Source organism: Gigantopelta aegis, chromosome 10 (assembly GCF_016097555.1).
Source record: "Gigantopelta aegis isolate Gae_Host chromosome 10, Gae_host_genome, whole genome shotgun sequence".
NCBI classification, from domain to species: domain Eukaryota; kingdom Metazoa; phylum Mollusca; class Gastropoda; order Neomphalida; family Peltospiridae; genus Gigantopelta; species Gigantopelta aegis.
The window spans coordinates 54749057-54762230 of NC_054708.1; the positions used below are offsets into that span (position 1 = coordinate 54749057).

The following is a 13174-nucleotide window of genomic DNA, read 5'->3' on the forward strand; positions in this document are numbered from 1 at the left end:
ATTTTAATATGTTGAGATTATATGGTGCACAAATTGGGAGATACATGTATATCTTGCTGCCAAGAAAAATAAAACTAATTCTCATAACTGTTTACTTTTATAACAACACAAGGAATATGCACACTTTAACAGCAACTCGCAGCATTTTCAAACAAAAAAGTAAGAAAAACTAGGTATTTTGAAGAAAAAGTAGGAAAAATACCAAAAAGTAGGAAAAAGTAAGATCACTGGACAGCCTGTAAAATATTTGTCAATTAAGCCAGTACAATACAGTGATTAAATAAATAATAAACTCATGTGTTGTGGCAACAACTGTTAGAAATCAAAACAAAGCTTCTGGCTCACACAACCCAATCTCACCCCCACCCCCCATTAGTTATCATACTGTCAGCACATGTACTCACAAAGATTTATCTGTTCTAGAGGCATAGGCAGATAAAAATTAGTACTAAATATTATAAGACAACCTATGCTTACAGAACAATAATAATTATACAAAATAAAAATTTAATTAAAAAAATGTATGTAATTTTTTTTTTTTAATTAATAATTAAAAAAAAAAAAAAATTAAGAAAAGAGCCAAATTATATATTACACTAGTTTAACATGAAACTAAACCACAGATTGCTGTTTGCACAATTTTTTTAATATTTATTATAAGAATACTTCCATACATTTTTTTTTTTCAAAGAGGGTCTTTACATATTAATCCCCATGCTGTCTGCATGGTACAGTTAAATATATTTATTCAAAAATGTATCTTTCTGTGGCATCTATCTCCAAATGCTCGAAACTTGTACAGTCATCTGAGTAATTAAGGATTACCATTTGATGGGTGGTGTCAAACTGAATCCCAAGTCTTGGAAGTCTAAATTACTCCTTAGCAGCAATATGTCAAACACAAACAAACTACAAAATATTGTATTAAATGAAATTGTTGAAAGTTTCATTTTCAGCAACAATTTCACCCCCTGCCCCAATTTTTCTTTCACATATCAGTTGAAACTGTTCTATTATTTCTATCATTATGTTCTCAATATCAAGATGCAATGTAATTTGTTTAATAGTTTGTCTTCAGAATCTAATTTTCGACATCTAATCAATGACTCCACATCCATTGGTCCAGTTGCTGAAATATATAAAAACAAACATGTAACTTAATTACATATCGTTGTATTAATTTAAAGTTCAATTTAATTTTAGGAAAACATTTTTTTAACAGTAAACAAAATCAGTGTGACTATAAACAAAGTATAAAATTAAAAAGTATAGCAGTAAATTAAGAAAAGTAGTAAACAATGTCTTTAACTTTGATGATGTTATTTGATTTCTATTAGAAAGTTGCACAAAGCTTCATGTGGCATGTGGAAGAAGAAAAATGCCTATGCTTTGCTAAAATTTGGGGTATAAAATAATGATAAAAAACAAAACTACTGTCTCCAAAAGAAAATCATATTTAGGGTAGGTAATAAAAAGAAAAGCGATGTAAGTGCCTCATATAGGTGGTTATGGGTTTGAAATGTTTTGAAATTAAGGTTAGGATATTACATTTCAAGCACATAAACAGCAGTTCTTTTACTATCATTTATCTAAACATTAAAAAAATATATCTATTAATTTCCAAGATTTTAGGGTACATAACTTTAACCTCAGTAGCCTCTGGCAGAAACCATTAAGTTAAAAATTCTAAGAATAACAATAAAGGAATAATAAAATGTCTTACCAGTATTTATTATAAATTACCCAAAATTGGTAATTGATCTGCTGTTAGGTGAGGAATTGTTTTAATATATATTATGGTAAAATTGGGTTGTTTTAATTGAGGGGTGGGGTGGAGAGGGACTAATGGATAAGTTAAAGTTTGTTTTGTTTAAAGACATCACTAGAGTACATTGGATTATTAATCATCAGCTATTGGATGTCAGACATTTTGTACTTTTGACATGTATAGTCTAGAGTGCAAACCTGCTACATTAGTAGCCAGGTATCTTATATATATATACACCACCCAACAGACAGAATAGCACATACCACAACCTTTGATATACTAGTCGTGATCAGACCTGTCAAACCTCCCGGATTCCGCGGGAGTCTCCTGGTATTTGATCAAATCTCCTTAACGCCTGTGCGGGAAACAATTTCTCCTGTTCAATGACATTTTTGTAAGCATAAAAAAAAATCGATCCTCTTTTGTCAAAATAACAAGGGAAGTAACTCTGCCTTTTTTTCTCATTCGGAAAATGTTGACTACTTTCGGTTTTTGAGAATGTAACAGGCCGAATTGTCCCGACTGTTTAACCTTTGCCGAAGTGAGAATTGTGGGATAGCCTATTTATATCGTTAAAAAAGCACATGGAGTTTATAAAATGACGTGTTATTATAATGTTTGTTGTCATCGTAATGGCTACGAAGCGTGTTGCCGCTAATTCTACAGGCTGTGTATTGACATTCAATGTTGCCATATAAAAAAACCTATCCAATTTAGTTCTAATAACACCTCTGAATTGTAAAATGTCTTCCCACTGGATTACATAATGCAACTATGACGAATCTGAACTGCCAGACTTGACAACAATACACATGATGCATGTTATAATAATGGGGATTTTTTAAATCTTGCGATTTTGGGTTAAATTGTGTTAATTTAAAAAATGTCCTGCTTTTTGACAAAATCTCCTGCTTTTTTAACACGCACCTCCTGCTTTCTCTTGACTAAAGGTTGACAGGTCTGGTCATGATGCACTGGCTTAAATCGAATCAAGCCGAGAAACCGTAACCGGTAGATCTGTTACGATTGCAAAAAATCGCAATTATTTTTTCTTTTCTTTTTTGCTTCAAAACATTTCAGGGTCCTTACATAAAATTTGCCTAATTTATAACTTTCCAGACAATACTTCCTAAAGCTCACAACGATATAGGTTAGTCCCTCACCACCCACTCACCCCCCCCCCACCCCCACACACACACACAAAAGCACATACACACACTCACGCCAACACACATGTAAACAAAAAGAAAAGGAAAAAAGCTAAGACTTCCAAATGTTCCAGCATGCTTGTTAATACTATCACTAAGCCTGAATTAACTGAATGCTGGAATGATCAGAAGTCTTGCCAAAACTTTTATTTTGGCCATTCGTCTGACTGTGTGCAGTTTAACGACGGATTCTTAACGACAATATATACATCGAGACTGATTAAATGAGTCAGTAAATTCCATTACATTAGAGGGAAAGTGATTCTTAAACTCTTACCTTCGTAGAATTTATATATCAGTTGAATTTTGATGGATTTCGGCAAAACTTCACTTTCAATACCATATGACAGTTTCGCACGAAAACACTGATTTTATGTCAATCGTAGGCTTCGCATAGTTGTCATCGCTGTTAATACATGTCAGCAGAAGTATAAGTTTACTATGATTATAATTCAGTTGGAGGAGACAATTATTTTAACTGATTATAATGCTAACTATACAAAAACGTTACACATCGAAAAAAATTATGTTGTCTAACCTAATGGTGTCCAAACAAATTTTGGCCCACAGTTTTTGAACCGCGAAACATGATTGGTCCAGCGCGGTTGTCATTCACGCCATACGGAGGGGTCAATTGTGGGAAGAAATAAAGTAATTTCTGCCTGGTTTTTTTAGTTTAGCTTGTATCCTGATAAATAAATATTAATGTCTTATCTTACTTCCTGTAAAATAAATAACAGCACAAAACTGATACCATAGCCTACATGTGTATTTGTTCAATCCAAACAGTAACAAGTAGTAAACCAACTATTCCTCTTACTCAAAGAATTCTTGGCATATAGCTATTATAGCTAATATACAGGTTGTTATTCATAACATGTTCTGATATAAGGGTGTTGAATTAGCCATGCCTTCTCATGCATTGGTTTTCCAGGTGTAATTTGAACTGTAATACTATGAAAGTCATTCCATCTAAACTTCTGGCACTGGAAGTAAATTGTGGAAACTGTGGGCCATTTGGAGTAGTCATAACAGCACATTTATGGAAACTATCGAAACAGACGGATCTCATATCGATGAAGATACTGCCATTGTCAGACTTGGTGTCCAAAGTAAGTGTAATATGTGCCTTCTGTATGAGCGTGGACAGCTAGCTAGGAAACGTCAAAGTAAGTGTAATATGTGCCTTCTGTATGAGCGTGGACAGCTAGCTAGTAAACGTCAAAGTAAGTGTAATATGTGCCTTCTGTATGAGCGTGGACAGCTAGCTAGGAAACGTCAAAGTAAGTGTAATATGTGCCTTCTGTATGTGTGGACAGCTAGCTAGTAAACATCAAAGTAAGTGTAATATGTGCCTTCTGTATGAGTGTGGACAGCTAGCTAGGAAACATCAAAGTAAGTGTAATATGTGCCTTCTGTATGAGTGTGGACAGCTAGGTAGGAAACATCATTATTACATCATGAGAATAAATATGCATTCTGATTGGTCAAAGACCAGTCACAAGGCCTTCCATAAATAGAGGATAATAATTAAACGAGTTACTAGTTATTATCAAATTTATGTCTCATGTGAAATAATTTTTCTTGTCACAAGCTTTATATAGTGACATAAATTTGATAATAATTGGTACTATATAGTACTGAGTTTGTTATTCTATTTATTACCTGAGCTATTTTCTCTCTCTCTTAAGCCTTGTAATTTTGTATATCTCTAAATGTACAGAAACAAAGTCAACCACTTTATATACTGTGACAGCAGTAGTGGTAGTACTCATGACGGGTGACACCCATGGAGTAGGATATGCTCACTGAGCTTTTAGCCTAGACTAGAGAAACAAAGTCAACCACTTTATATACTGTGACAGCAGTAGTGGTAGTACTCATGATGGGTGACACCCATGGAGTAGGATATGCTCACTGAGCTTTTAGCCTAGACTAGAGAAACAAAGTCAACCACTTTATATACTGTGACAGCAGTAGTGGTAGTACTCATGATGGGTGACACCCATGGAGTAGGATATGCTCACTGAGCTTTTAGCCTAGACTAGAGAAACAAAGTCAACCACTTTATATACTGTGACAGCAGTAGTGGTAGTACTCATGACGGGTGACACCCATGGAGTAGGATATGCTCACTGAGCTTTTAGCCTAGACTAGAGAAACAAAGTCAACCACTTTATATACTGTGACAGCAGTAGTGGTAGTACTCATGATGGGTGACACCCATGGAGTAGGATATGCTCACTGAGCTTTTAGCCTAGACTACAGAAACAATAGGGTAAAAGTAAATGGTACACAACCATATTTGTATGGATATAATAAAGTGATCATTGGTTAGTGCCTATCCAGGATTGGAATTATCACAGTCACTGCATAAATGATAATTTTTTTATTTAAAAACAACAAATTTTGCTATTGTGACACCACGAGGCCGCCATACAATTTCCCGTTTGTTTTACTGGAAGCTGACCTGATTCAAATGAATATGCAAGGGTGCGCTTGTTTGATTTGGAGCTGTTTTCATCAAAATATGGGTAAGTCTTCTTTATGCCTGTATGTTTTGCATGATTTACCTGTTTTCATGTCTATGTGATTTTACACTCACTGTAGACAATTTTTTAATTTTTATTTTATTATTAATTTTGATGGTCGAGGACAAGGCATTTCAGCTTTCTACACAATAAATATCATATATTTTATTATTAATTTTGATGGTCGAGGACAAGGCATTTCAGCTTTCTACACAATAAATATCATATATTTTATCGTAGTTTCACTTTAGATCTACATGTATCTTCGGTACATGGTAAAAAAAAAAAAATTATCATATTTTCTTAGTCTTCAGTTCTTCAACAAAACAATTCCAGGATTGTGAAGTGGCTTAGACTATTATTATTTGTTGGGATATGCAAAGTAACGTCATACAAATAGTGACGTCATTCTAATGCAAACAGCTATGGGATACAGCTTTTTAGATTATTTTCACCCCTTGTAAATTAATTGGCAGCTCCAACCCTATTGTACAGACATCAACCCTATCTGAATATTTTTCTTTTTCACAAATGCAGAGATAATATTATGTTCAAATTTTATTTTGCAGGTATTTTTTAAACTGTACCATCGTCAAATTTAACTTGGTAATAGAGTAACTGAATGTGCATAATAATTAATAAACTGACCGTGGTTTGTGAAGGGGAAATGTATGGCTGACCAAATGGGTCAAAGTATTATTGTTATTATTTGCATTTTTATTAATAAGCTATTTTTTGCACCATTTGTTATTAACAATTTCAGTGTTTTGTCGATAATGCAAAGTTCTAAACTCAATTTGTTAATCAATGTGTGATTGTTCCCTTTGAAGAACTAATTTCTTAAAAGAACATGGGCTGTTCAACAATTACGTAATGTTACGGGGTAGGTACGGGGTGTTGTAAAGAATTGACTAACGTTATGAAAAAACAAACACACTGGACCAATGTACTAATTGTTTTATTCATAAAGTTAATACAGAGTATTTGTTCTTTTCTCGGGCATTTAATAATAATAAAACAAACAAACAAACAAATACACACACACCACTTTAGAGGAGTTGGTCGTAATGTTACGAAATGTTATAATGGGGCGTCGTTGAAGGCCCACGTACACATATTCATGTTAAATTCAACCTGCATACATGTTAACCATACATTTTATGTTTCAGGGACATAATTCTGAAAGACCATGGGAAAACTGTCATACCAACTGCTAGAGGAAGAGACTCTAAAACACTGACCAGGAGACTGACTGTAAAGTAGAGCTGGAACCAGTTCCCAAACATGAGTTCCCTCATATTTGAAAATGATATTGTTGTGTGTAGCGAGTGAGTTTGAGGACAGGGAAGATAGTGAAGTAATCTCTTCCTTGCACGACGAACTGTTGAAGGGTGAACTGTCACCAGGCTCTGTGGAAAACAATGACCATCTCACCGGGATCAGCAGAAAGCTGCATGAAACGAAACTGACACTGACTGAAAGAACTAGTGAACTATGGCTTCAGTATATGTCTATGTTTGATATAATAAAATGCTTCCTGGAGGCTGGTTCCTTCACCGGTCAGCTGTACATAAGATACTCCCATATCTTGCGGTAGCTGGACACAACGTATATACAAACTCTGCTATCTGTTCCTGCAACAGATGACCAAACTTGACAAAACCAACCAGGTTGTCAATACATGCTACACGGATGAACACCATGTCGTGAGACGAAGCAACATATACTAGGATGACATTTCACCAGACTTTACTATTGAGCAGGCCCTGATGCGCGGTGTAAAAAAGCAGGTGGCCTCATTCGAGGGACATGGATAACCGAATCACAACATGCGAAGTGAGTGCTTTTCACACAAATGTCAAAGGACACAAACGATATGATTGTGATTACATCCTACCTTTCAAAAAGAAATCAGTCCCACCCTTTGAAATGTTGCTATTGGTGTTATCAAAAATTCATTTGTCAACATTAACACGGCAAAGATAGTTGGTCCTAAAATTATCAAAGCCAAAAAGCAGCCAAGATTACCCTGAAGAAGAAGAAGAAAGTCCAGACGCTAGGGGAAACCATGTCTGTAACATGGATGGCAGGCTACAATCAATCGACCCACAATTTCTTTTGCACCTTTTCATAACAGCAGCCAATACTATCTCTGATGACATAAGATAAGGTAGCACTGGCAAATGAGCTTTCGAAACTTGTTCTTGTCAATGGTAACACTCTCAATCTGCCAGTACAAAATGACGTACAGTTAGTAATTGATGAAGGTGCCTTATTTCATCGACTGAATACATGCCAAGACCTACAACAAAATACATGAACCACCTAAGGCGTGCCAAAGTATGGAAAGGGAATGCTTTTCATTTTGTGCCTGGTAAAATGCTCAGATCTACAAAAGAGCTTTTGTTTTTACCAAAGAAGAAAATACATGCACAATCATTTATGCAAAAGCTGATTCTGACTTACAGATCATCACTGCAACAACAGAGTGTGCAAAAAGCAATGTTACTGCAATGGTTGGAGAAGACACTGATCTGCTCATTGTGTTAGTACACCACACTCGCACTGGCTCACATGACCTCTTAGTTTATTCGGACAAACAAGCTTGTCGGTTCATTTGTGAGATTTTTCTTCAGTTTGGGAACATTTTCATTAGCAATAAAGTTTAGACAAGTACCTAAATAAAACATTTACAACACCCTAAAACAATTAATTTTACAAAGTCGTTTTTGTTTATTCATTAAAATTACCAGTATGGGGTCCATATAACTTGTAGAAATTGACTTAAAATGGAGGAAGCTGAATTAACATTAGGTGTCACATGACCTCATGCGTGCCAGCTCAACAAAACCAAATTATTTATTTTTAAAGACTTTCATGCCCCCTATTGCTAGAATGTTGTTCTTTGTTCAATTATTATATTCGATTTCCAACAGGTATGCTGCATTTTGTGACCCTACTGTAGTGAATAATAGACCTAGTACATTCACAATAATTGTAAATAATTGTAAATAATTCTGAGTGTATAAATTGTTTTAATTAAGAATCACTTCTTTTCTTCTTCTTCTTCTGCGTTCCCAAGGCCATGCTCAGACTTCCAGTCCTGTTCTTACCAGGAAGTCCGCTGTCCGTTGAAGGGACGACGTCGGTCCCCAAAGTTTCTCTTTTAGGTCCACCGGATATGGCCAGGTTTCTTGTCTCAGCATGGTATATGATGGACAGGACTGAAGAATGTGTTCAAGTGTTTGGGCATCTGTACCACAGTGACATTCATCAGTGTGGGCAAGTCTGAGCCTATAGAGGTGGGAGAGCAGGCGACAGTGGCCAGTCCTCATTCTAAAGATAATTACTTGCTGTGTTCTGTCCAGTGACTCAAGGTTATCCTCTTTTCCCACTTCAATCCGTATCTTCCAGTTGGTGTTAAAGCAGTTCTTTATGATGGTTTTCACCTCCGAGTATGATGTGAGTTGAGATACCTGCTGAAGTTTACTTCCTGTTTTTGAGAGCCTGTCTGCTTCTTCATTGCCTGGCATGCCACAGTGAGATGGTATCCACTGAAGGATTATGTTTGTTCTTTTTGACATATCTTGAAGTTCCCTCCTGATATTTGACATTTCTTTTGAAAATGTATATTTTATAAACTGTTAACTGGTATGGACGTATATTGCCTGTCTGTATTGACATCAAGTGTTCTCAGCAATCATGGGGCAAAAAGAGGTAAACTGACTACTCTTAACAAATTGAAATTTTACTTTTTAAAATATTAATCAAAGTGACACTCGTTCACTGTGCATAGTTGAAAAAAAAACATATTTTATGATGTAGTGGTTTAAAAATTGAAAATGACGAAACGCGCAGGCAAGACAAAGTTATTTTTCCAAATGCATGTGCTAGAACAGTTAGAAACAAAAACTTTTTCCTGTTTACTAGAATGAATTCATTTTACATCCATGTTGATTTATTTTTTTGTTAACTGATTGGAATATGTTTTATTTCATGTACCCAACTGAAAAATATATAATATTTGTTCTACAAGTATCGTATTAATGTTTTTGTTGTTGGCCGAATGCAGTTTGGGACGTCGATGATAGTTGTTTACGTCATAATGACATCATCAAATCAATATTAAACAATTTGGAGATAACCATATGGAGTTTTTAGATTTGCAGGTGTTATTGTCCATTTGATCCTGCAAATGTCAAAAATAAAACATTTGCAGGCATCAAATAGACAATAACACCCACAAATATAAAAATTCAGTATGGTTATGTCCATTGTAAACTGGATCGTTTTTCATTGGAACTAACTATATATTTGATATTTCTTGAAAAAACATACCTGGCTAGAATCTACCTGTAGACCCTTGAATCGTCAACTTCGCCTGTTCCAACAACCAATGACCTCACTTTTTAATGACGTTATTAGCTTTCCAGGTGTTATTGTCTATTTGATCCCGAAAAAATAATGTAATTAACCAATCACAATACAGAACACACTCGCCATCAGTTTACAATTATTCATATTACCCAAACTGGGTTTTTTCTCTACATGCCTTTATTGCTGACACATACGCCCGTACATTTATAGAAACAATGCAAACCACTACACATTGTTCTGATTATTGCTATAATTTTGTATTTTTCAAAAACAGAAGTTCTCTTTATTCTGCTAAAAATTCTATAATGAATTGCATTAAAATGATATTTAGTTATAAATTTAACACTGAAAACAGTCATGAACGCAAACTCTTTAAACTACATGATGCCATTTTGTGTTTGTCAAATAGTGATGATGTCATATTTAGTACTGACAAGGTCATTGGTTTGTAAACATCAACTGATCCAGTAATATTGTATACTACACCAATGCTGAACTTTTGTCACTGAGAAAATATGGAAAATATTTTCCCTGTTATGAGCGACCCCTCGGGTAATAAATAATGATATGGCCCTCAGTTGGTCCGATCAAAACTGATCTTGCCCAGGGCAATTTAACCAATGAACATAAAGAAAAGAAAAAATTGTATCCAATTAATGACTAGGTAACATAATGCAATGTGAACTCCTAATTTTAATGTAAACAGCCACAAACTTGTGACAAAATGCTTCCCTGTCCTTCCACAAAAAGATAACACCTTTATTCATACTGAGTTTAATTCCAAAAATACCACAGACATGGTCAATACTCATAAAATTTTGTAAGGATTACATCACAGATTTAGAAACATACATGATACATTAAAACACTGTTGGATTCGGCACTCTCTGTATTTTATGTTACAAATAAAGAATGCATTTGGAGGTAATTGGTAACTGTTCAGTATAAATGTATGTTCAGATTTATCACATTTTGGGGTTTTTATTTTGTTATTAATAAATTTTGTCAGTCTCTTGCAGGTCATAGTGTCTCTAATTTAATTTTTGTCTTAGTGATGATTCAACTGTTTATTTCCTTTGCTTGTCATACAAAGCCATAGGATGACATGACGTCACTAAATCTCGAAATAGTGGAGCAGCAGAGACCACCAATTGCGAGATAGTTCAACTCAGGTTGAGATATATCAAAATGTTCGTCTTGGGGTCAGGATTTAGAAAACCAATCTTGAGAATCTGGCAGATTAGTGCAGGCTTAGAAATTGGGGTCGAAAACACGCGTTTTGGGCTGAAAATCAAAATGCAAAAACAATTGCATACAACTGGTTTAATTATTATTTTTTAAGGCCTAAGTGGATTTTGTGAAATGCAGGTTAACCATATCAACTACATTTACTGTATTTGTTTGTTTGGCCATTTCATAAGAACAACTATGCTTAAAGGTCCAGGTTTATATGGCACATTATTAATACACAGTATAAAAAAAAATTCCATATGTGGAAGTATGTGGTATTTGTTTTAGTTAGGATTTGTATGTAATGTTTTATTTGCAGATATTGCCTGCTATCAGCTTTTGTAATTAATGTAAGTTTTATTTACAGTTTGCCTGCTGTCAGCTTATTGTGTAACTAATGTTTTATTTTATCCTTAACCAGGTTATGTCAAACAATAGGCTGGTAACTTGTAATTGTGGTAATCGTTTCTTTATACATAAACATTAAAGTATTAAAAATAAAAAACAAAAATACCATCCCAATTATTAATAAAGTGACTTTATGTAAAATGCTTGGGGGTGGGGGTGGGGGACACTGCTCAGTCAATTTGTATTTTCATCAGGCCTGTGACATAGCATGCAATTCGATCACCTTTGTCAAGTTTTTCCTTTTCTAGGAGTTCAAATGCTTTTAAAATCCAAGCCTTTTCGATGGCTTCAGCTTCTTCAAGTTTTCCATCTACTTCTTTGAGATTTGTAGGAGGTACACTCAGGTTGTGAGTCTGGATGGCCACAGCAGGAACAGTAGTGTAACTTTCAGGCAAAGTGTATGTTGATTTGGTTTTCCAGTCAATGGTTATAGAATCCCATGATTCGCCTAAGCTCTCCACAGTAGGAAACTGAAATATGCTTATGCCAGTACCATGAAACGAGTCCACAGCTGTTGTCGATGATGGATTGTGGTCTATGTTGTCTTCAGCACTAACTGTGAAGAGTCCTTTGCAGAGCTGAGTTGGACATACCTGACCATCATCTGAGAAGTGTTTGCACACAGCATTACAAAGTGAAACCTTAATTTCCATGACCCGGTTATAGCTTACACTGACACCAAGGGCGTGAGGCCTTTCAACCAATTACTTCTTGTAAGGGTATATGCTTGGAGACTAAGGTAGATAGGCAGAGGAGGCTCTCTTTCCTTTGAATGACGAACAGTATTTCCCTCTGATGCACATTTCTTCATATTAAAGAGAATCAGCTCAGCAATTGTCAAACATGCCTGAGACTTGGTAGTACTTTGATGCTTTACAGTCGTTCCATTGAGCAACATGGATACCAAGATTTTAAAACTAGTTGGCACAGAATCACTTTGACAATTTTGAGGAAATTGTCCCTTAAATTCAAATAATTCATGATCAAAAGCATCTCGGCGAAGCACATTAGCAATATTTGCTATTTTTATTGCCTCGGCATTGTAGTCCCGCGAATTAATAGCTTCTTTGAGGAGCTTTTGTAGCCCTTCGTTAAACACGAGCAATGTATGTCCATCTGATTGAAATTGACATTTATGCTGGAAGTACTCTGATAGCTTAAGTTTCAATCTGGTTTTATTAATTATCTTTGAAATACCAAGATCTTCGAGACATTGAACATAGAAGCTGTGAAGCTCTGAGAGTTTGAAAAGATGGGTTTCTTCCTCTACAGGACTTTCAATGTAAGACACAAGTTCAGCAAAGGCATGGGCTTCTAACAACCTATCATCAGATTGCTGCTGTAGTGTTCAATATCTATTTGTATAACATGTAAGGAAACCTTTATGGTATTTTGCTTCGATGGCAACTAGGTCCCCTACTGCAAGTTTGGCAAGCAGGGTTGTGTCCTGCATTTCACTGGCCATATGCCTCAAGTTTTTGTTGAGACTCATAGTTGAGCATGCATGTAATTTGCCACACATCTCAGAGCAAAAAATGCATTCTTTTTGGACAGAATCACCAGACTGCCTATGCTTCAATACTCGTCCACTCTGATCATCTCGTTTCCGTTTTCTGTCTTTATGTTCACTAACTCTCTACAGCTTTGAAGTT

The 13174-nt window shown here is 35.3% G+C and overlaps 2 protein-coding genes across 2 annotated transcripts in view; one reads left to right on the top strand and one right to left on the bottom strand.

The window, feature by feature from the left end:
• Positions 1–8472, top strand: part of LOC121383696 — a 72128-nt gene extending 63656 nt beyond the window's left edge. The window contains exons 11-14 of the mRNA XM_041513790.1: positions 3911–4088; positions 4296–4371; positions 6833–7066; positions 8444–8472. Of these exons, the coding sequence (XP_041369724.1) occupies positions 3911–4088; positions 4296–4371; positions 6833–7066; positions 8444–8472 (517 nt within the window). The remainder of the gene's footprint in view (positions 1–3910; positions 4089–4295; positions 4372–6832; positions 7067–8443) is intronic.
• A 124-nt stretch (positions 8473–8596) lies between these two features.
• LOC121383697 lies at positions 8597–9121 on the bottom strand. The gene has a single exon (XM_041513791.1). The coding sequence runs from the start codon at positions 9119–9121 to the stop codon at positions 8597–8599; it is 525 nt and encodes a 174-aa protein (XP_041369725.1).
• Positions 9122–13174: the final 4053 nt, after the last annotated feature.

Coding starts and splice junctions, on each gene's coding strand:
- LOC121383697 (XM_041513791.1), bottom strand. CDS start 9,121: ATGTCAAATATCAGGAGGGAACTTCAAGATATGTCAAAAAGAACAAAC.